Below are 24,113 nucleotides of genomic sequence, written 5' to 3' on the forward strand. Positions count from 1 at the left end.
GTTAGTGTTTCTACATGGATATTCTTAGACATTTCGAAAGGAATTATGGACGAAGTTGACAAATGATATCTCAACACTGTGTATTGAAACTACACATGTTTTACCAACCCATCGTATTCTATAATCATTAGTTTATTAGAATAATTTCTTGAAGAATAGCGCTTGAAAGTGTAATAGGCACATGAGCCTCCCCATCACCTCTTTCCTTCACTCATATTCGTGCATTGCATTTTTGCAGGTGATGTCTATGAATAATTTTTAGCGTTTTAGATTAGCATTCAATTTACATTTTCCTTATAGAAGTCATATTTTCAGATTTGTTATCACCTTAGTTGTCATTAACTGAAAAACTCCATGGATAGTTAACTTATAAAATAAATACATCCCTTAATTGGATATTGATTCAGAAATATAATACCCATGTGATAATTGGATATCAGATTACACCAAGTACCATGCTTTTGTTTTTAACTATCATTCATATGAAAACTTTGATTTCTTGTATCGAATACAAATTTTCTTTACTCAGTATATTCTTACCATAGCTCGATTTATGTATATGGCCTATATTCTTGTGTAAGTATAAATACAGTAGATAATTCTCTAAAGATACAAGCAGCTATTTGGCTCAACTGAGCCGGAAGACTTCCCAATGGCGTTAATGCATGACGAATGAGCCGGCTCATTTTTATAGGTCAGCCTAACATCTTCCAAGGTAATCCTCTGGTTGCATTGACATAAAAAGTGTCTGAAATCTCCAATAAATTTGTATCTATATTGCTAATCTGAAGCATAAAAATAATCTCATTAATTATAAGTGGCAGCTAAATAAGCTGAAAACAAACTGAAAAAAAGCCATTTATTTACACCTGCCATTGATAGGCTTTTAACACTGCAGGGTTCACCCATTCCATAAAGATCTTTCCATTCATTAGACTACAGATTAGTGCAAACTGAAAAGTGATCCCCCTGTTAATGAGCAATTTGTTTCGAATATAAGAAATTATCAATATGTTCAACTAATCTTAGAAAAAAGTAAAAGTTACTTTGTGAATTACTTACTTTTTTAGTAAAAAGGTTTTTAAATTTTCTAAGTATCTAAATGAAAAATTTGACGTGATAGTTTGGACATTTATCGACTAGATTGTCACGTCATTTTTTTCGATAGTCAAACTAACACACATGAAAACTCGATTGGAATAATGTTTAATGTCAGTGACTAAATAGTGTTAAATGTCCATGATCATGAAAGTGATATAGTATCAAGAGCGTGTTAGAACTTTTAAAAAGTTATAAGTAATAAGAAAGTTTTAAGATAGGCAAGTTTTGAAAAGAAGTAAGAAACAAATTCCAAAACAAGTAATGTTAAAACCTTGGAAAATGGCTCTCCATCAACTATAAGATCCATCAATTGGACGGCTGTGATGGCCCCTGTTACCATGCCGATCCCGATTCCATGCAGTAGACCGGTTTCTGTAGTCTTCACCCTCACCCCATTTTAAGTTCCTGTAAATGTAGCTGATTTAACTGTCACATTTTGCACTCCGGGGTCTTGCAAATCCCAGCCTAGACTCCCAATGCTGGGGAAAAGGAGCACAAATTAGTTAACTCAGCTTAATAAATTGTTGGGATACATTATGTCATACTTCCTCTATTACAAAAAATAGAATTGCTTTCCTTTTTCGTCTGTCTCAAAATATTGGTCACTTTCCTTGTTGATATTATAATTAATTTCTTAGTTTTCTAATATACTCCTATTTGACGTGTTATCTTATGAAAAAATATGAATTATTCTTATTTAAACCATTATTTAATGTAGAAATATGTTAGGAAAAAATATAAGAAAAATTTATATTTTCAACTATTTTACTTACATGTTTCTTAATTCATGTGAAAATATAAATATGTTTATCTTTGTGGGACGTAAGGAGTACGATTACATCTATTTTAATGAAGATTGTGTAATTGAAAATGAATACTGTAGAAAAATTATGTGGTAAAATGGTTGACAAACAAAAGCTATATCTATTGTGGCTGTCAATTTTTAATTTACGTTTTTAGTACCTGATTCCATGGCCAGGGCCGCATGCAATGGTCTCAATCCACAAGTTCGAGGTGCCGAGGCCTATAGAGACACAATCATCTAGGGTGACAATCCGAGAGTTCATAATTGTGACTCCTGTTGATTTCTCCACGTGAATTCCGTCAGTGTTTGGGCTGTTGCCTGGTGCAGAAACCTTTATTCCCACTAGCTTGGTATTGTGGCATCCATCAACAAGAATGTTGAACTTCTGGCTATTTATTGAAGACAATCAATTCATTATGATGTTGTTGGAATTGTAGAAGGCCAGTGTCTGAGCAAGAAAGAATCGAAAAATTACGTTTGAATGTACAAGATGATATAAAGTAAAATCCACTTTCTTCTTTATTAACATACCGTTGCTCCGGTTGGACAACTCTTGCCGGAATTTTTGCTAGCCCACAAATTAGTCCCTTGGCCATCTGGGGTTCCACCAATAACAGAAACTCCAGTCACACTTTCGAACTTGATCCAGTTACCAGAATTTCCAATAACTTTAAAATCAGATGGAGCTACTAGTGTCCTATCAATTTGAATCGTTATAGCAGTGTTTTTCCATGACTTGCCAACAAAAGTTGTAGCTCCAAGCATCTTCCCGGTGGCACGTAAATGGTGGCCGGCTGTGTAGTAGCACATGCTGAGGTCCATGCACTCAAGAATGCCTTGGTACAATCAGTTTTTCCACCAGATTTTGCTCCCAAACTTTGGACAGTGGCGGATACAGACATTTTACATTAGGCGGTCACAATCAAATTTTAAAAAAAAAGCGACGAAATTTTTTTTATTACTTTATATGGGTTATAAACTGTACTTTTTTATCTAGATTATTTTTATATAAAAAAAATTTTGATCATTTTTAGGATTTTTTTTTTATTATTGTTACTTTTTCCTCTCAATCTATTAATTTTTTTTTTAAAAAAATAATCTAATAAATTTCCTAATAAAAATTTTGACGTCATTTGAAAAAAAATAATTGATCGAGGAAAATGTAACAATAATAAAAAAAAATCCTAAAAATGATTTAATTTTTTTCAGATATAAAAATAATTAAGATGAAAAAGTAATATAACAATTTATAACACCTATGAAGTAATAAAAATTTTATTAAAAATTTTTACGTCCAAAAATAAATAAAATTTGACGTCATACCACATAAAAAATTTCCTAATAAAATGATGTAAACTATATTGAGAAATTTTTCACGCAAAAATAATAAACATTAATAAAATAATTGATTTTTTTTTCAAAAAAAAACAAGTTATACGTCTTTTTTTAGTATACACGTTTGACGTACGTTTAACTATTCTCGATATTCATTTAGATCATTCGATGTGTTTATAATATAATTCTCGAAATGAGCTTCAAGAGGATATAGAAGATTTATAGATATGACTAGCGTATAAACGTCGAAAATTTTTTAAAGTTAGCTTGTTATCAAATTTCTGGAAATATTAGTTTGAAACTGCCTATTTTGACGCATCATAACATTTGCTACGATTGGCCATTTCGCACAACATTAACGACATAAAAATACTAGCTTGTGAGTACTTCAAAATGATATTAAGAATATAATATTTCAATTTCGTTTGATATTTCATTGTGAGCCCGAAAACTAAGATGACGACGAAAAAAAAATGGAAATTGGAGGGTCAAGTGACCCTTGGGTCTGCCCCTGACTTTGGACATTGTAATTAGCATTGGCTGCAATTGATGAGTAGTGGAAGAAGGTCCACAGGAAATATTGGAAAGCAAGGAAAAATCTTAAAGCTCCAGCCTTTTTTTTTTTTTTTCGTCGTTTGTATTTGTGTGTTATAGAGAGAGAGAGAGAGAAAGAGTGGATGAGGAGATGAAGCAGTTATAAGAGGTATTTATAGGCTATAAGTTGAGTGCAAATTTGGCCGAAGTTGGATTTTTGGAGATTAGAGAAAATTTGTTTGGACAAATAAGAATTTCAAGTTATTTAGTGCAATAAGAAAATATATATTTTTTAGTAAAAAATTACATGATCCATCTAGAATAGTTTAGTTTATTTATTAATTTGTTTAGGAGTCATCACCCATATCCCTGAATTTATTGTTGGTTATTTTGATTGTTTGAGCTAAGTAACCATTGTTTCATTTATTTAATTTGTGAAATTTGATTTTTCAAAAATATGATATCGTGTAACACTCAAACCAACATAGACCCTAGGGAAAGCACGATGAATAAGATTATCAAACCGTCACACACAGTGCCTTTTACAGTCAACAGAAAAATTTGGGGAGTACCTTTTTACTTTTCTTCTCTAGGGTTTTTGTGCTTATTTATGCAAATATGACATTAAAGAAAATGTCAATTTTAAGTTTGGGGGTAAAATAACTTTTAGTTCTTGTTTTTCATATGTTTTTGTATGTTTGTTTAAATATAAAAAAAGAAAAATTTAAAGAATTTTTTTTTTAAAATCTCTTTTGTTTAGTAGTGTGCTTGTGTGGGTTAGACAATCTGGCAGACAATGATGATTTAATTTGAGATTTGGTGTTAATTTATGAACTTGTGAATAGGATGCATGCTAGACTAATTAAAGCTCAATCATGCAAAACTTGATATTACAAGCGTAATAGAATTGAATTTGACATTGTGATTAAATGAGTGGTTTATTGCTTTTGATAGGTTGGTCTAGTTGGACATAGATATTTTACCTAAACCATATTAAACTATCTACCCTTAGACCAAATTTAGCTCAGTTTGAGGGTGATTTTACTGTTGTAGGAAGATGCGGTTGTGAATGTGAATTCCATCTGTGAAAACTTATGTATGGATTGTCTTACACTAACATGATAAAACTCTGCGAAAGTCTTAAGTTTGAGGTCGATTTGTATGAATAAGTGTGTAATAAGGGGCATTGCATTAATCAAGACATATACATTTGAAAATTTTGAACTTCTCTCTGAAGCTTTTATGACTTGAGTGATTAAGTCTGCAAGTGTATCTTAAAATCTGGTGCTCTAAAGTCGTCTAATTTGGGAGTCATCGACCTAAAGCTTGCTACAGGGGTCATTTAGAAATCTTAATGGAGATGAAGTTGCACTTGTAAAAAAAATAAATAAATAAATAAATCTCTTCGACGCCTTTTTTACTCAGGTCAATAAGCCTGTACGGGTGTTTAAAACTTGGTGCCCTAAAATCATCTGATTTGGGAGTTATCGGCCTAAAGTCTGCTATAGGGTCATCTAGAAAGTTTAATGGAGAGAATGTAAAAAATCAAAAATAAAAATAAAATAACTTGTGAAAAACCAAAAAAAGAGCTTGTGCATGAAAAGAGTAAAGCACTAAATACCTTGGTTAAGCCCCTAACACTTATTTAAGGAAATTTGACCTTCGATGAAGGATATTAGCCTAGTTGAGTTTTGGAGGTCGAACCAATCAAATAATTGGAGAATCCTTGTTCATTGAAGTATTGACTTGCAACTCTTAACATCCACCTGAACTTGAGAGGGTGAGGAAAGTAATGAAATATTAAACCTTAAGTTACACACTGAAAAGAGTGAAAAAAATAAGTTTGGGGATGTGTGAATCTTACGAGTGATGAAAGGACATATATGATCATTAAGGGTTTGGAATTGGAATAACTTGTGAATTCATTAATGTCTACTTAATTCTTCACACACAGGTCGATTTTGCACTGGAAGAGTGGACATTGGTTTTGTATCGTGACTTTGAAGCATGTTTATGGAATTAACACTTAGATCTTGAATCTTGAGGTGAGAAACTCAATTTTCCAACCAAATATTTTTCCATAACTGTGTGTTTACTGCTATTTAGTTTATAGTTTTGTTTGAGGACAAACAAATATTTAAGTTTGGGGGATTTGATAAGTGTATTTTTTACACTTATTCGGTACCTTAAATCGACATTAAGTTTTTGGCACTGTTGCCAGGGATAGGAGCCAAAGATAATTTATTCTTTGATGGTCCCCCTCCTCCCTCGATCATACGATAGGTTGATATTCCTGGCGAATCCGGTTTCGTTTAATCAGATTCTCCTCTCCTTTGGTTCTATCTTTGATAAATGTATTTTTTACACTTGTTTGATAACTTAAATAGTGATATTTGATAGTTCGTTTGACAAATTATATTTTAAATTTTTAAATTTTATGTTTAATAGGTGAAATTTTATGAATGAAAAGGAATTGAAGGAAAGAAGCAAAAATGGGCGAAAAATGACAAAATCCAAAGTAGGGTTACTGAATTGGCAACTGGATGAATCGAAGGAGTCATTGGTTGCATAATTAATTGGGAAAGGAGTGAATTGGATGACTTTAAAATAATTGAGGACTTGGAGAGAAATAAGATATAAATGGGCCTAAACTTGAATTTACTCAGGCTGCACTTCAAGCGCAATCGAAATACATATGGAACTTTAACAATTCAACAATAGATGGCAGATTTGGACTTCTGGACCATGAAGACACGCATAAATTAAAGTCCCCCTTGGAGTTAATCAGTGGCTGCTAGGTTATATTTATATAGAGACAGACAAGAACGAGAAAGGAGGAGGAGACACGCACGGAAATTGAGAGGTAGCATATTTTATATTTTTCACACTTTGAGGCTGCCTATATTTCCACGCACAGAAAACGGAGGGCCAGCCAATATTATAGAATTTAGCCACGTATTTGAGGGCTGACTTAGTATTGAAATTAATTTGTGGCAGCCAATATTATAAAATATTATAGAATTTAGCCACATATTTGAGGGCTGACTTACTATTGAAACTAATTTGTGGCAGCCAATATTATAGAATTTAACCACATATTTGAGGGCTGACTTACTAGTTACTATTGAAATTAATCTGTGGCGGCTGAAGGAAAGAAGTTGTTGGCTGCCATTAATATAGAGATAGAAGCTGTCGAGTGCAACGATAATACACGGAAATTGAGGCAGATTTTTGGAGAGATACATTAAAAAAGGGCAGCAGCTGGGGAAAGGATTTACACAAAAGCAGCAAAGACGACATAAGGCATAATTGGAAATTATTTACGTTCTATCAACTTCCGATGATGTCTTCCATAATTTTTTTTTTTCCATTAATATGAGCAGTTAAATTTTATTTTAGGATGAACAATGTAACTGACTTGGGAATCCTTTTTTTTTTTTTTTTTTAGTTTTTTTTTTTTTTTTTTTTTAAAAATTTTTTTTTTTTTTAGTTTTTTTTTTTTTTTTTTTCTTTTTTTTTTTTTTTTTTAGATTTTTGTTCTTTTATATTTTATGTGTGGATTTTAAATATGTTATCAATACTTTGAATTTTTTGGCCAATTATTCGATGATTTCGTGAACAATAATTATGTAGAGATGCAGATTCTTGTTTAGACCACATATTAAAATCTAATCAATTAATATAACGTATAGAGATATTTATATTAATTACTGTGGTCCTATAGACATTCTTAAAACTATTATTTCGCTTAAATAATGTTGATTTGCATAGAGATATGAAATTGAATGATGTAGATAGGCTCAATGAGGACTCGAGATGGATAAATTACCATAGAACAATTTGATCAAACGCTACTTTAATTTTATGAATCTCGATATTAGAAGTAAAGGTGACCAATGGGTGAATTTGTTCCACCCTAATCTCCATTTACTAATTGAATTCTCATTCATTTTCTATTGCATTCACGAAATTTTTAGTAGTTAGATTTAAAAATCACATTCAATCATTTTTTTTTTATCAAATAGAAGTTATGAATAATAAATTGAGTACTAAAGTATATTCCTCTTAGGAACAATAATCCGGACTCAAAAGGTCAACTTTACTAGTTACGATCCGTCCACTTGCGGGATAAAATTGATAATAAGTTTTTGATGCCGTTGCCAGGGATAGGAGCCAAGGATAATTTATTCTTTGATGGTTCCCCCTCCTCCCTCGATCGTACGATAGGTCAATATTCCTGGCGCATCTGGTTTCATTTAATCAGATTCTCCTCTCCTTTGGTTCTGTCTTCCACCATCTTTCCGGCTTGACTAATGTTGTCTAGACCAAATAAGTTTGACATTTTAAGATGGAACCTCGATATTTAGAAGTTGTTGAGATATTGCTGAAGATCAGTTCATTAAATATGTTAACATGGAAAAGGTGTAAAGATTTGCCATATTATCCCTTTTTATGTAAGACTGTTGAAGATCGAACATAGTGCAGTGGGACATGGTTTTACATATCGTAAAAATATGAAAGTTATGTCCAGTGACCTAAAACTATGATGATAATTATGCATATATTTATCAATTACAGAAACCACACTTAATAGAAAAACAAAATTTTCTTTTATATCCAATTTCAGTAGCGATAGGGTCATAATCAATGTAAAATACATCTTCATCCTAATACACATTTTCTTGAGGATTTCACTCTAATGGCGCATTTCATCTGATCAGGAATGTATCGAAAATTTAACAAGTTAACATTTATTAACTTGGACATTAGTACATATTGTTTTAAAGGAATGCAGAGGAAAAAGTTCTCACTGAATTTATAAAAATAAAAAAAATAAAAATTAATTAATTTATTGTTCATTTATTGACGTTTTAATCGGAATTGAAAAATGATGGATCTAATAGAGTGAAATTTCAACTACTGATGAAACAGATAACAAAATAGGTTGAAAATAAAGAAGACTAAGAGTATTTGTAAAATAAATTAGTGAATTAGGCAACTTTTCTCGTCGGAAATTAATCTTCAATTTGAACTATGTACAGAAAGAATGGCATGTGGATCGTGCAATTAATTACCATCTTAATTTTATCTCTATTCATCATTAGTTCGTTGGCTATTGTTGGGGGGTCAAATTTTAGGCAATAAAATTTCGTCCAAAATGTGGTGTGTAACGTGTGGTTAATTGCATTTATTTTTCATCCAAATTCCTACTTTGAGTGTTTGATTGCAATTTTTTTTATTGAAAATATTTTTCGACTTTTGAAAATATGTCTAATATTTCTTGTTTTTAAGAAAATATTTTCTTTGGAGTAAGTAGGTTTTTGTTTTTCTCAAAATAGGGAAAACATTTTTTTTTCTAGGCAATATTTTTCATGTCAATTAAATTACACTCAAATTTCTTTATGTAATAAAGGAAAGCAAAAAATTATGAAAGGAACATAATTTATAAATGAACCCACGAAGCACGCGAAAATACTTCCCAACTTTTATATTCGCAATAATAGAACAATCACAAACTTGACAACGGATCAAAAAAAATGCACTCTATGCTTTTGTGTCTCATGTCATGAGTATATATAAAATTCGTTGGCCTGTTGAGGTACATTTCGCGATTTACCTCCCTCACGATACTCTAGGAACGAGACGGTGGGGACTCTCAAAATTGGGGTTCAACCTTTTAAGAATCCAAAGTTTTCCATCCCGAAAACTGTCACGGCCAAATAGGTAACCAACTTTCCTGTAGAAATTGCTTTGCACGCGTTAATTGCTTGAAGTATAACTGCTGAAAGTAACCGCCTCAGCGAACTTAGTCCAGCTAACTCCAAAGTTATCTGCAAGCCATTGTTATAAAAATCGAACCAGAACAGTCGATTCAACCCAAAAATCGATGAACCGAACAATGATCCGCGGTCCGATTGACAATAATTGGTGCAATTACAAATGAACTGGTCAAGAACTCCTCAAACCGGTTCATTACTGCCTTCAGCGATTTTCATTGAAAACGGAAACCGATTCGTATTGAACCGATTTTTTTATTATTATTATTATCAAATTAGTCAAAACTTTAGAGCAAAAGGAGATATTCGAACCTCTATTTCCTTGCGTAAAAAGTTGGAACCATGACCATTATGGCACCTATAAAGTATTACCGTGAGTGAAAAATATATAATTGCTTTTAGCACAGCAACAAAAAATAAAATTTATAATATATTTTTGCTTTAAAAAATTAAAATAAGATCAACAATGACCCACTAGTTAACCACTAATCCAGTTATTCGATAATTTTTTTGATCAAGGACCAGGTCAGGTTTGCTAACTATGCCACAAGCTGATTTCCAGGTCTGAATACAACGAATCTGCTAGGCTGTGTTCAGCCGAAGGCCAACCCCGCTAACTGCCTTACACTTCGGGCTCCACCCATGCCATGCTTCATCCATGCATTATCAATCCAATCATTCCTGAATGATTATCGACAATAATACCTTACATAGAATATTCCTAGAAATGTACTTTATCCAAAATATCCCGAGTATGGCATCAACATGGGAGCAAGGCACCACTCATGCCTTAGCCGTTTCAGCACTTGTGACCATCAAGGAAGTGACAACTATCCATTCCTATATATTTCTCGTACCCTGTATGTTTAAATCTAATTAATTCTGTAATTTTGATGTATTTTAAAAAGAATTTACTAAGGACACCAATTATAATTTGTGTTGATTAAAGCACCAAAGCTTGGTCTATATTTTTATGCCTCAATCGAAAGTCAACGTAGTCCCCTATCATGTCAATAGATGATATTTCGGACTACGAGGAAGAAAGCCTTACCTTAGAACTTACATCGAGATGGAGATGAAGAATTAGGAGGTAATTCTTTCCTTACAAAATATATATAATATTCAGTATTTTGGTCAATTTAATTTATTTTTGAAACTCTACTAAATTGATAAGCAAGAAATTTGAGTTGTAATTATTATTCTTGAACAAATGTAAATTTGTTCAATATCTTAACTAATACAAGCAAGCCAACAGATCTTTTGGAACAAGCAACTTAATTTGTATGCGAACAAACTGGCCAATGATTTAGCCACATTAGAATTTCTCGTAACTTGTCGCCATACTTTACATTTGTAACGATGATGCAAATAGTAACATGCACAATATCATTTTTCCATTAAAAAAATTGTATTCAGTACATGATTTGTGTATTAATGAAATTCATTTTTTATCAGAAGTTTGATATATAACACAATGAATAATGGCGAGATGATTTAAATTCAAACTTTTACCTTTTATTATATTTATTTATTTATTTATGAAGTGCTATGATGAAAAACTCTCTATAATATTGACTATGTCAACCTTTATATCTTGTTAGTTGCGACACCCCACTCTAACACAAATATGAACTAATAATTATTTCACTTTTGTAAATGTGTACACAGTGTCCATAAAAAAATCTTCTTCAGAATTTAATATCAAATAAAAGAAAATATATAAAGATAGATTTTCAGCTATTAAAATTTTTTGATAAACCAAAATTTTAGGCAATCAACACTGTGTATCACTTTTCTAAGCAACTTTACATCATCCACTCTCGGTGTCAGTCTCAAAATCTTTGGGACTTTAGGACTTTAGGCCAACTTCAAATATAAGGCCCTTATATATATTTCAAATATATAATTATAAACAATAACACTTTTCATTAATAAAAATATTCAAAGTTACAAAAATAATGACCTAAAACTTTCAAACGTCTAAATTAAATTCACTTTTTTAGAATTTTTTGATGTGATTACAGTCAATATGTTATAAAATTTCTTTTTCAATAGACATTATATCCAATCCAGTCAAACTTTTTTTGTAACATTGTAGAACAATTGTAAGCTTTTATCAACTCCAACATTAAGAAGTTCCTCTCAGAAGATGCAACTGCAACTGTAACTATAACTGTAACTGTAACTGTAACTGTAACTGTAACTGATATAGTTAATAATATGATCTATCAATCCACACATCTTGAGTTATCATCGGAGTACAAATTTCAAATAAAGAATATATGAAAAAAAATTGCAAAATATACTTGTTGAAAAAACTAAGATAGAAGGATGATTCATAAATATTATTTTGTTAAAAAATAGGGGGGGAAAGAAGGTAAAGAAATCAATAAACTTGTATCATTGAGAACTAAAACTCCATATTTATATAGAAGAATTAGGACTACAATGAATAATAGTCATAATAACTAGTGTTGCGAGGGTATAATGGTTAGTCATTAATAAATATATAATTTACAATATTCTCCTTTGGATGACACATTACAAAGTATCTACCTCATCAAAAATATTGTCAATAAAACTCAATAGGACAAAATTTGAGCTCAAGAAAAGAGTACAATTGCTCTCTTAATTTCAATAAATGAAGATTTTTGTATCGAGTCATTCATGTTTATATGTCAATATATTTAATATTGCAATTCTGGTGAAACATGTTTTTATTGTCTTGTTATAACTTTCAAGCAATATCTTCTTCATAGATGATATTTATCAATCTTTGTTTGTCTTTAGTCACACGATAATATATTGAAAAACAGATTGTGTTGTTACTCTCTTCAAAAGTCATAGACAATTTGTAACATATAAGAGTATAATTTGAGGGTATATATCATGTAGGTTATGAACATCATTACACAAGAATATGCCTCGTTAAAAACCTTATTAGGAGAAGTCCTGTAGGAAAAATCTTAATAAGGAAAAAAGTGTGCATTATGCTTTTGAGTACATTACAAAAGTTGTCTATTTAAAAACCTTGTCAAAAAATCGATGGGAAAAATCTTGATCAAGGGAAAAAGATTACAATATATATTTTCTCTCATCATGATAAAACCACTTAAATTATATGCTTCAGGTAAATTTAATAATTCAAACATAAATTAATTGTCATGTCAGATGAATTAACTATAATTGCATTTCAAATTTCGTGCATCGTCAGGGTGACAAGATATGGACTTATAATTGTATCCACCATTATTTTGTAAGCTTTATTATGTTAAGAATCATACATTATATGCTATGACTTCATTTTTCTGATTTACCTTTTAGGTTTAGATACTTCAAGTTTCTCTAACAAATTTAATTTGATTAGGATTATGTCTTTTTATTTAGCCAATAATTTTTTCGATAGATATACTTTAATAAATTTATTTCGATATCCTCGCTATCAATAATATGAAGCGATACATTACGTTAAAATATATTGTCGACAAATTTTTATTTTAGATTATATTTCTTTCTCATAATGACATGCATTATTGAAATATCTCAATTTTTAGCATTTCAGGTACCTGAACCTCTTTTAGAGTTTTACATTTTATTTCATATCTATATACTCCTCCAAGAATATATGTCTCCTTGATGAACTATCTATGTTAATTTCTCTATTTTCTTTTTAAAATTTTTATATCAGAATCGAATGTAATGCTTTATGCGTGTCATATATACTTATCAAATATAACATTAATTAAGTGTCCTTCAATGACGTGAATTTTGAGTTGGAGTATTTAAAACTGGTATGTGAGATATATTTGACTCTTTGATTAGTAAATGTATTTAAATGAGAAATCTTTTCGAATTTTTTTTTTTAGGATCCAGATAATATAATAAAGCATATATACATTATTTTTAACCTCTTAATTCATCCTAATATTGAGAGAATTGTTTAGTCAAACTGACAATCAATAGACAGTGTTATAAAATATCACCCGCTAAAGTATAAGAAAATTCATAAGGGTTCAAAATACGTATTTATTTTCAGCATTCTTTACCATGCATTGTGGTGGATTAATTGTACTTTGTACTATAAAAATAATTTGTTGAAAATACTACTTTCTGATTTGATCATAAGTCAAAATAGTGAGAAAAACTTTGGTGTTGGTACGATGCTAATAACATTCTCTAAACAGAAGCGGGAAGTACTTTGTTCTCATAGTAATGATTAAGAAATAAATTAGAGGGATAACAAGCAATATTGCTAAACCATATTTATCGACATCACAGGTAATATTTATTAAAAGATTGAGATTTAAGCTCACTAGTATTAATAAAACACATTTTCTTTATTGTATAATATAAAAATTATACTCATAATTTAAAACTTGAACAGCAATTTTGTAAACTTTAAGTTGCAAGCATAGTGCAATCATTTAGTATGTGTATTATATTTATTAAGTATAAATAATATTTAGATGATTAACATGGATAGTAACAACTCCCGTATAACACCATAATTAATTTTCTAGATTATAAGGATTTATACTAAAATGTTTAAACCCTAACCTTAAGGGTCCCCCACCACCTCTGCCCTGGAGTATCGTGAGGGAGGTAAATCGCAGGTTATGCCTCCAAGGGTAAAGGGTGGAAGGCTGCTTGTATACTTGCACTTACCCAAGAGCCAAATCCATATTTCAGGATTCGAACCCTTGACGCAGCAGCCTCAAACAAAGCTGGATTTCTCCACCCTTCCTTTTTACCACTTGGAGATGTGCCCTGGGGGCATAAGGATTTAATACTAACATTAGGTTGTGATGGTCAATGACCAATTTATGATATAGAGAATAAGCATTATATGTAAATTCGTTTGATTAAGAAGCACCTTATTCTCATTATATATTCATTTGAATTCTCATTTTGTATCATTATTGATTCAGTAACGATCTAACTAGAAACACTAACAATAAAATATTAGGGTTATTGAACTCATGATTCGATATATTGTTTATTTTAATTGTAATAATAAAGCATAGTATATTGTTGTGGTAAAAATTAATTTACTAGTCAAAGCGGCCCAAACCATAAAATAGTCCACAGGCAGTCCAGTTGCTCCATCCTCGACCCAAGTTATTATAAGCTGAAGTGAAAAGCATTAGAGGTAGTAGATCAAAATAAGGAAATGACCTTAAGGAAAGAAGGATGCCATATAGGAGGAATGCAGCAGCTTACCGCCCTCAATCCCTGGTGCTCGGCCAGGTTGTCTCTGAACCTATGACAGCTTCCCCCGATCCCAACAATCTGGGCCAAGACCCACATGTTAGTTCGAAATCTCCAATAATTTATCTTCAAGATAAATCACGTTATGACTTATCTAAATCTGGTAAGAGTTATTTGCAAATGGCTCTAATATCTCAATTGAACAGATCGGATTAGATTTAGCTTCAACCAACTATGAAATCTTAGAGAATCCCCTCCAATCCCGCTTAAACGGTTATCCCACTCCTATAAATTTTGCGGTCGATCAAGCATTCAGGTATTTCAATCCACTCTACTCTAATTCACTTCTTCTTTCTTTCCATATGTCATTTATTCAATTTTTGACAAGATTTACTAACTTGACCGTCAGAGGGTTTTCGGCCGACACCACACCTGTGTCCTCTTAAGATCTTTTTATGGTCATTTTCCTTCATTCTATTTTTCTTGAGTTCTGCAGGATTGTTGGTGGCCTACTTGATCTAATTTCTTGGTTGTAGAATCTTCCATCTACATGTACTAATTAAGAAATACTGTTAGAAACTTTGTAGGTTTCTCTTTATTTAGTTGAGAATAAATTACTATCAACAATAGGTTCGTACCTCTGCATCACATAATATCAACTCTTATGAAGATTTTATAAAATTCTCATAAAGCAAAAAATCAAATCTTCATTTGATATTCTTCAAAAACAACAAAATAATGTTATTTTTGAATATTTATGTAGTTAGGTTTTGTTTATTTACGAATATTTTATCAGAATAATTTAACGTTGTGCTTCTTTGGGAGCAATAACAATTTAAGTATATCGACTAAATGTGTATAAATAATATGTGATCAACTACAACATGCAAAATTGGATACAAATATTGAATATGAAAAATATAATGATTATAATATATACATAGCAATCAATTAAAGAAAACGTGTCAGTTTATCAATTGGAATTGATAGGTGGATGCGTGCACTAGAATAATTATTTAATGTAATCATGCAATTTGTGTAATTGAAACAATATGCAATTCTTATATAAACAACCAATTTAAAAGAATTTGGTTGTTGTTCACGAACAGTTTGTCACGAATGGACCATTGTATTTTAATCATAATCATTGAATTTAAGAACAATGGATTATGAACATTTTATCCAAATTTCACGATGATTGGACCATGAAATGTTAAGATATCAAAATTTTGATCATAGATATTTAGAATGTCCACATTCTGCGAATTTATGGACAATTGATTTTGAAATAATAATATAATTCTTCCATAGTATAAGAGTCATATTTTTTCATGAGTATGAATCTAATATTCTTTTAGAGTATTGATTCATACTTTTATCTAGGAAGCAGCAACAAAATATCTTTTTAGAAGTTTTACAGAACTATTCTTGAATTTAACACATACAAATATTATACTTTACCAAGAATAACTATAAAAAATTATTTTTGAGCATTGTTATTGTGTAAATTTGTGTTTCTTAAGGAGTCAAAAAAAAAATCAAATAAAACATTCCTTTTCAAATATGCTAAAATATTTTTCTGAAATATTGATCTAGATTGTTTCTTCTTCAAGAATAATTATATAATATTCTTCTAAAATATTGTATCAAAATATTGAAAAAACATATATTTAACAAATAATTATCTGTCACAAATTGATATTGTCAAAATAATATAACCAAATCCAATAACTATACCATTTTGTTATGCAATTCAAAGTTACGTGAATAGTAACATTTTTTAAGCTAGAAAAGAAGAGTTTCTTTGTAATTGTAGTAGTCTAGAATTACTTGACTTTCTTTGATTGAAGGAAAAATTATTTTTTTCCTACCTTAACTAACTAGAGATTTGTGAGTAGAATGAGGAATAAATTTTACCAATTCGATTGGCTAGACCTTTACGCTGATAAAGCATTATAAAATAAAGAGAAAAAAATAAAGAAATCAATACACTATGTATTTCATTGAGAACCGAAATCCCATATTCATAAGAAAAAATTAGGATTGCAAGTGATACAATAGTCATGATAATTAGGATTTGAGGAGTATAGTAATCATTCAATAATAAACATATAATTTACAATCTATAAAATATAATATATTAAAATATCGCATCAAGTGAGAATCATTTTTGGACGATTTTAACCTTATTACAATTCAATTATTTCAATAATACTTTACGTTTTCAAATATGTAATAAATACTATGCTATTAATTCTCAATTATTTAACATTTGCATTAATTTAAACTCAATGATCTTCACTTGATAAATCTTAATTTATGTGAGTCTAGAGTATTGTAGATGAATTTTATTTCTATTCATGCATCTAAGTATTTTAATGGGTGTTTAAACTCATGGATTAACAATTAATTCTTATGTGGCAATTGTAGTTTAAAAATGTTGCTCATTTGTAATATTTAATCATCACAAAAATTCGAATTATAGAAGTTGAATTTCGAGAATAAAATTTTTGTCTTTTAAATTTCTATTCTAAATTTTATTTTCTTTAATTCATTTGAGACTCATCAAATTCTCTCAATAAATTGGTATCAAATATTAATTTTTTAACACTTATAAAGTATTTTAAAAAAAACATGCAATACATGTTCAAGTCTAACTGGTATATAAAATATAACATCAAATGAGAATCATTGTCCAAAAAATTTTGACCGTACTATAATTCAATTATTTCAATAATACCTTACTTTTAATTTTTCAATACGTAATAAGTTTCAATAATACCTTACTTTTTGTTTTTCAATACGTAATAAATACTACAAAATTCTTATTATTTTATGAATTTTGTGCTATTAATTTTCAATTAATTAACCTTCATGTTAATCTAGACCCAATAAATCTTAATCTATATGAATCTAGAGATATTATAGATGAATTAATTTCTATTCATGGATTTAGAAATTTCAATGGGTGTTTAAATTCATTTATCAGAAATTAATTCTTATATAAGAAATATAGTATAAAAAGTTTGCTCATTTATAGTATTTCATCATCATAAAATTTGAATCATAGAAGTTGAGTTTTGCGAGTATAATTTTTGTCTCTTAAATTTTTATCCTATTTTTTTTTTTTTTTTGGTTAGTTTTAGACGCTCAAATCCTCACAACAAACTAGTATCAAATATTACTTTGTAGTACTTATAATATATTTTAAAATAACATGTAATGCACATTCAACTTTGACTAGTTTATATATATATATTAGAGAGAGAGAGAGAGAGAGAGAGAGGGGTGTTAAAGCATCATCACAAAAAAAAAAAAAAAAATGATTTGGACGAAAAAATTCAAAAATCTTTAGAATAATGTGTAATGTACATTCAACTTTGACTAGTTTATATATATATATATAACATCATTACACAAAAAAAAATGGATATGGACGTAACGATTCAAAAATCTGACCAATTTTATACTTTCATATAAAAATTGGAAGACCAAGAGAAAAATAAAATGAAAACTCATGAATGTACTATTTATTTTTTATTTTTATTTTTTTTACACTGAAGAACATAAGTCTTTTTGGGAAATAATTCTTTGTCATATAAATGTAAGTATTATTTTGGGCCCTCATCAATGCAAGCCCTTGGACAATAGTTTACCCTGCTTGAAGTCGGCGCTGGCACTATTTGTGCTCAATATTGCTATTGAATTATAGTTTAAGTTTGAGCATTTTATATTTAAGGATTTGATATTTCTACAGTTGAAAATAAACACGAGAATTTTGAATGTTTTAGTTTTTGAAGCACAATAATTGTCTCAATTGTGTGGACAATAAAATCTCTATAGAATATTAATAGTGGGATCTAATAAAATTATACCTAATTTATTAAATGATTGATATATGATGTGAAGCAATTTCTAATAAACCCTTCTAAACGTGAAGGATGCGAACACCTATTTAATTATCCTACTAAAAACAATAAAATCATGGACTAGCCTACTAACAAAGTGAATGCTTTGACGAATGTGCCTAGAGAAAATGATCATGATTTATATGTATGTGATAATTGTATTTTACAAAATCTTTTTTTCCAAAAGGAAGATTTTTAAGCATCAGTCTTTAAAAAATTAGAGATGCTGTTGAGTCTCCGTTGAGTACAAAAAAAACAAATTTATATGCATATTTTAAAATTATAAAATGAAAACAAAAAAGAATTTGTCAAATAAAATTCATTAAAATGTATTAGAAAATGTTACAAATTTAATCCATTATTATTTTTATTTTTATTGGCCCCCAATGAATTTTGAATAAAACTATTATTTTATTCAATAAAGAAGATTATTAATTTTTAGTAAATTGGCCATAGTTGAGATCGATGAATTTCGTTATTTAAGCTAGATTTTTTATTTATCAAACACTTGTTTATAAAAATTTATTGTGCACTAATTTTTTGAGCTACAATATGTTTTTAATTTACGCCATATTATTTTCCCGTTTTCAAAGTTTTCTAACAATTAAGTCATCTTGTATTAACAATGACTGTTTTTGCGACATTACTGAATAAATGTCAGTAGTTGAGATGATAATTTGGACCAAAATGGAGGATGATTTTCTTACTAATTGTATGTCACTCTACATCGAATATCTTCTTCTTCTTCTTTTATTTTTTTAATTATTTTTTTATTTTTGCAAATCGAGAATTGATAATTGATTGAGCCCAGGATAGTTCTTGGTCCTAAACCAGAATTGTAGGTATCCGAATAGAATCGATTTTTTAATATATTTTTTTATTTAAATTTATAGGTTGTATAAAGAAACGCAAAATCCAAAACCCTAATTTAGATAGTAATTACCCTAAAACTCTAGACTTTATGTATAAGAAATCAAGATTTGAAATCAAGATTGACTCCTTTTTTTTTTTTTTTTTTGGCCTCTCACCTCACATCATATTGCTGCATTTCAGAAGTTAGTAGGTGTTATTCTTTGCAATTTAAGCTTTTTATGTATCGAAAAAATTTAAGTTAGGTTGTAGTGTAAGTTGATTAATCAAAACGTTCATCCTTTGCAATTCAAGTTTTTTTACTTTCTAGTATTGTTTACAAACTTAAGTGATTTTTCAAATTTATTTATTTATTTATAATGTATGAAATTGAACTTGATATATTTATAGTTTGGGCTGTCGTGTACCTTTTGGGATATCTTGAGTTCGTGATTCTCGTTTGAAATAAATTTTTCCTTTTTTATTCAAATATAGTGAATTCAATATGTAGATTGCAATTTTTTGATATAATACAGTTACGTATCTAATTAGTATTTCTTATATTAAGAGTAGAAGAATTTAAGCAATATTCATAATTAAATTAAATGCTCTAACATGCCTTGCTTATTAATCGAATAAGATTTATTATAAAAATAATATACTTGTATAAGTATAAATACTTTAAATAATTTTCTAAAGAGATAAGCAGCTATTTGGCTCAACTGAGCCGGAAGAATTCCCAATGGCGTTAATGCATGACGAATGAGCCGGCTCATTTTTATAGGTCAGCTTAACATCTTCCAAGGTAATATCACTGCATGGATTTCCTTTGCTGCAGTCAAATTTCACTGCAGTTTCTGTTGCTGAACTCCCATGTATGTCTTGATATGTTACATCACTAATCTTCACGCCTGAAACCTGAAAAAATTGAGACGGCTTTGCATAATTAATTTACAATTGAATGGTGTAAATTCTTTGAATATATATATATATATATTATTTATTTTTATATGAGTTCCCATATCTTAATTACCTGATTGGGGCAATTGTGATCGTCGGGACAGTAATTTTGATCAATAATTATGGCGTTTTGTACATTAACCATGACTAAATGCTGGAAAAGAATATTTTTAACGAATCCATTGCTTGGCCTGGCCCATGTCTTCACCCTCGCCCCATTTTGAGTTCCTGTAAATGTTGCTGATTTAACTGTCACATTTTCCACTCCAGGTTCTTGCAAATCCCAGCCTAGACTCCCAATGCTGCAGAAAAGGAGCACAAATTAGTTATCTCAGCTAAATAAATTGTTGGGATACATTATGTTATACTTCCTCTGCTCCAAAAAATAGAATTGCTTTCCTTTTTTGTCTATCCCAAAATAAAGGTCACTTTCCTTGTTGAGATTATAATTAATTTCTTAGTTTTCTAATAAAATCCTATTTGAAGTGTCTTGTTATCAACAAATATGAATTATTCTTATTTAAGCCATTATGTAATGTAGAAATATGTTGGGAAAAAAATATAAGAAAAATTTATATTTTCAACTATATTACTTACATGTTTCTTAATTCGTGCGAAAATAGAAATATGTTTATCGTTGTGGGACGTAAGGAGCATGATTATATCTATTTTAATGAAGATTGTGTAGTTGAAAATAAGTATTGTAGAAAAAATAATGTGGTAGAATAGCTATCAATTTTTAATTTACGTTTTTAGTACCTAATTCCGTGGCCAGGGCCGCATGCAATAGTCTCAATCCACAAGTTCGAGGTGCCGGGGCCTATAGAGACACAATCATTTCCGGTGCCAATTTGAGAGTTCATAATTGTGACTCCTGTTGATTTCTCCACGTGAATTCCGTCGGTGTTTGGACTGTTGCCTGGTGCAGCAACCTTTATTCCCACTAGCTTGGCATTGTGGCATCCATCAAAAAGAATGTTGAACTTCTGGCTATTTATTGAAGACAATCCATTCATTATGATGTTGTTGGAATTGTAGAAGGCCAGTGTCTGAGCAAGAAAGAATCGAAAAATTACGTTAGAATGTACAACATGACAGAAAGTAAAATCCACTTTCTTCTTTATTAACTTACCGTTGCTCCAGTTGGACAACTCTTGCCAGAATTTTTGCAAGCCCACAAATTAGCCCCTTGGGCATCTAGGATTCCACCAATAACAGAAACTCCGGTCACACTTTCGAACTTGATCCAGTTACCAGAATTTCCAATAACATTGAAATCAGATGGAGCTACTAGTGTCCCATCAATTTGAATCGTTATAGCAGTGTTTTTGCATGACTTGCCGGCAAAAATTGTAGCTCCAAGCAAGTATCTTCCCGGTGGCACGAAAATGGTGGCTGGCTGTGTAGAAGCACATGCTGAGGTCCATGCACTCAAGAATGCCTTGCTACAATCAGTTTTTCCATCAGATTTTGCTCCCAAACTTTGGAGATTGTAATTAGCATTGGCTGCAATTGATGAGTAGTGGAAGAAGGGCAAGAGGAAATATTGGAAAGCAAGAATAAAACTTAAAGCTCCAGCCATTTTTTATTTTTTTTTTGTATGTTCGTGGTATAGAGAGAGAGGGGATAAGGAGATGAAGCAGTTATAAGAGGTATTTATAGGCTATAAGTTGAGTGCAATTTAGATAATGATGTTCAATTTGGTCACTATCACACCATGAAGAATAATTGTTTGGACAAATAAGAATTTCAAGTTATTTAATGCAATAAGAAAAAATGTATAACCAGAAAGGAAACTTGTTTTTTGAGAACTAAATAGGCATAGAATAAAAAACATGTTAGTTAAATTGTGGCTGAAGAAACAAAATACAGGCAATATTAATTGTTGGATGTTTGTTTGGACAAATAAGAAATTCAATTTATTTAGTTAGTGCAATATTAATTTATTGATCAAATCTAATCAAAAGAAAAACTTTGACAATGGGAAAATAAATATGAGAAAATTTGCGTCTCAAAAAATAATATATAGTTCGATCAATATAAATGAATATATATATAAGAGCACCGGTGCTTTGCTTATGTTAAGTACCAGTGACGCTCTAAAAACTAAAATATTTAATGGTAGGTCCCATATATTTAATGATTCATCAATTGAATGATTTGTCATGCCCTCGATGCTTATATATAAATAAATAGAGAGAGAGAGTAATTGTTAGTAGGCTAGTCCATCATCATTTAACCAGGATAATTAAATAGGTGTTTATATCCCTATCATGTTTAACATTGATTAAAAATTACTTCACGAAATATATAAACAAATTAATAGATTAACTAGAATTTTATTCAATCCCAATATTATCATTTTATGGAGATTTTATTGTACACACAGAGCCACAATGGTTGACGCTCTAAAAACTAAAATATTCAAAATTCTCGTGTCTATTTTAAACTGAATACACAACAGATCCTTAAATATAAAATCCCCAAACTTAAAACTATAATTTGACAGCAATATTGACCAGGTGTGGGATGACGTAAAGTCGGTCACAAAAGGGGTACACACTATTGATTGCATCAAATTTTAGTTTATCACAATAATAATAATAATAATATTAATAATAATAATAATAATAATAATAATAATAATAATAATAATAATAAATAAATAAATAAATAAATTTAATTGCTGAAACTCTACTTTTATATATCTCTCTAATTCAGTATTAAATTCTAAAGAAAATTTTATGGGCATTAAGTACACATTTATGAAAGCGTACTTCATATTTGAATTAGAATGAGATGTCACAACTCACAACAAAATTTAAAGGTTGACTTAGTTAATATTATATAGAGGTTTCTGCAATAACACGTCATAATAAATAAATAAGTAAAAAGAAAAATTTTGACTTAAATCCTCTTGCCATTATTTGTTGTGTATATATTTAACTTTTGAATGAAGAATGAATTTCATCACTACACAAAACACTTATTGAATACAAATTTCTAATGGAAAAAAGATATTGTTCATGTTGCTATTTACATCATCGTCAGAATTGTTAAGTATGGTGACAAGTTTCAAACAATTCGTAGATTTGACTCCTTCCATGAAATTAAACCAATATCCATTTGGTCAAACATACTAGTTACAACTCAAATTTCTTGCTTATCAATTTAGTCCAGAGTTCAAAAATAAATTAAACTGACCAAAATAATGAATATTATATTTTTGAACTAAGTGTTTTTTCCTCCGTAAAGTGGGACATACTTTTAATAGTTTTTTTTATCGAGACATCTACTTTAATAATAACACCGAAGTTCTATGTTATGTTCTTAATTACACAGTTTCAAAATAGTCTAATTTTATTCTTTATATGGAAAGAAGTACCTCCTAACTTTTCATTTTTATCTCGATTCAAGTTCTGAGGTAGGGCGTTCTTTCCTTATAGTCCAAATTATCATCTATAGGTGTAGTAGGAGATGTGTCAAATCCTGCCACCACGTTGATTTTTAATTGAGGCAATATTATCCAGAACGAGCTTTGGTGCTGCTTTAACTAACACATTATAATTAGAGTCCTTAATAAACCCTTATTAAATTACATCAAAATTACCTGGTTAAATAGATTTATGTAACATA

At 29.9% G+C, this 24,113-nt stretch overlaps 1 protein-coding gene and 1 pseudogene across 1 annotated transcript; both read right to left on the minus strand.

The window, feature by feature from the left end:
* Positions 1–603: 603 nt before the first annotated feature.
* On the minus strand, positions 604–14,859 carry LOC111395347 (annotated as a pseudogene).
* Positions 14,860–20,210: 5,351 nt separating this feature from the next.
* Positions 20,211–22,095, minus strand: LOC111396322 (polygalacturonase-like). The gene is made up of 4 exons (XM_023022730.1): positions 21,610–22,095; positions 21,237–21,526; positions 20,551–20,779; positions 20,211–20,435 (listed from the first exon to the last, which is right to left on the minus strand). The coding sequence occupies exons 1-4, from the start codon at positions 22,057–22,059 to the stop codon at positions 20,211–20,213; spliced, it is 1,194 nt and encodes a 397-aa protein (XP_022878498.1). The 5' UTR covers positions 22,060–22,095.
* Between the last annotated feature and the right edge of the window lie 2,018 nt (positions 22,096–24,113).

The sequence above is a fragment of the Olea europaea genome, chromosome 6, assembly GCF_002742605.1.
Source record: "Olea europaea var. sylvestris chromosome 6, O_europaea_v1, whole genome shotgun sequence".
NCBI classification, from domain to species: Eukaryota; Viridiplantae; Streptophyta; class Magnoliopsida; order Lamiales; family Oleaceae; genus Olea; species Olea europaea.

Bases quoted from the DNA above. Each gene is read 5' to 3' on its own strand.
- LOC111396322 (XM_023022730.1), bottom strand. From the start codon at position 22,059: ATGGCTGGAGCTTTAAGTTTTATTCTTGCTTTCCAATATTTCCTCTTG. The intron at 20,780-21,236 runs GTACTAAAAACG...CCTTTTCTGCAG, and splicing joins GGCCCTGGCCACGGAATTAG to CATTGGGAGTCTAGGCTGGG. The intron at 20,436-20,550 runs GTAATTAAGATA...CAATTTTTTCAG, and splicing joins ATCACAATTGCCCCAATCAG to GTTTCAGGCGTGAAGATTAG.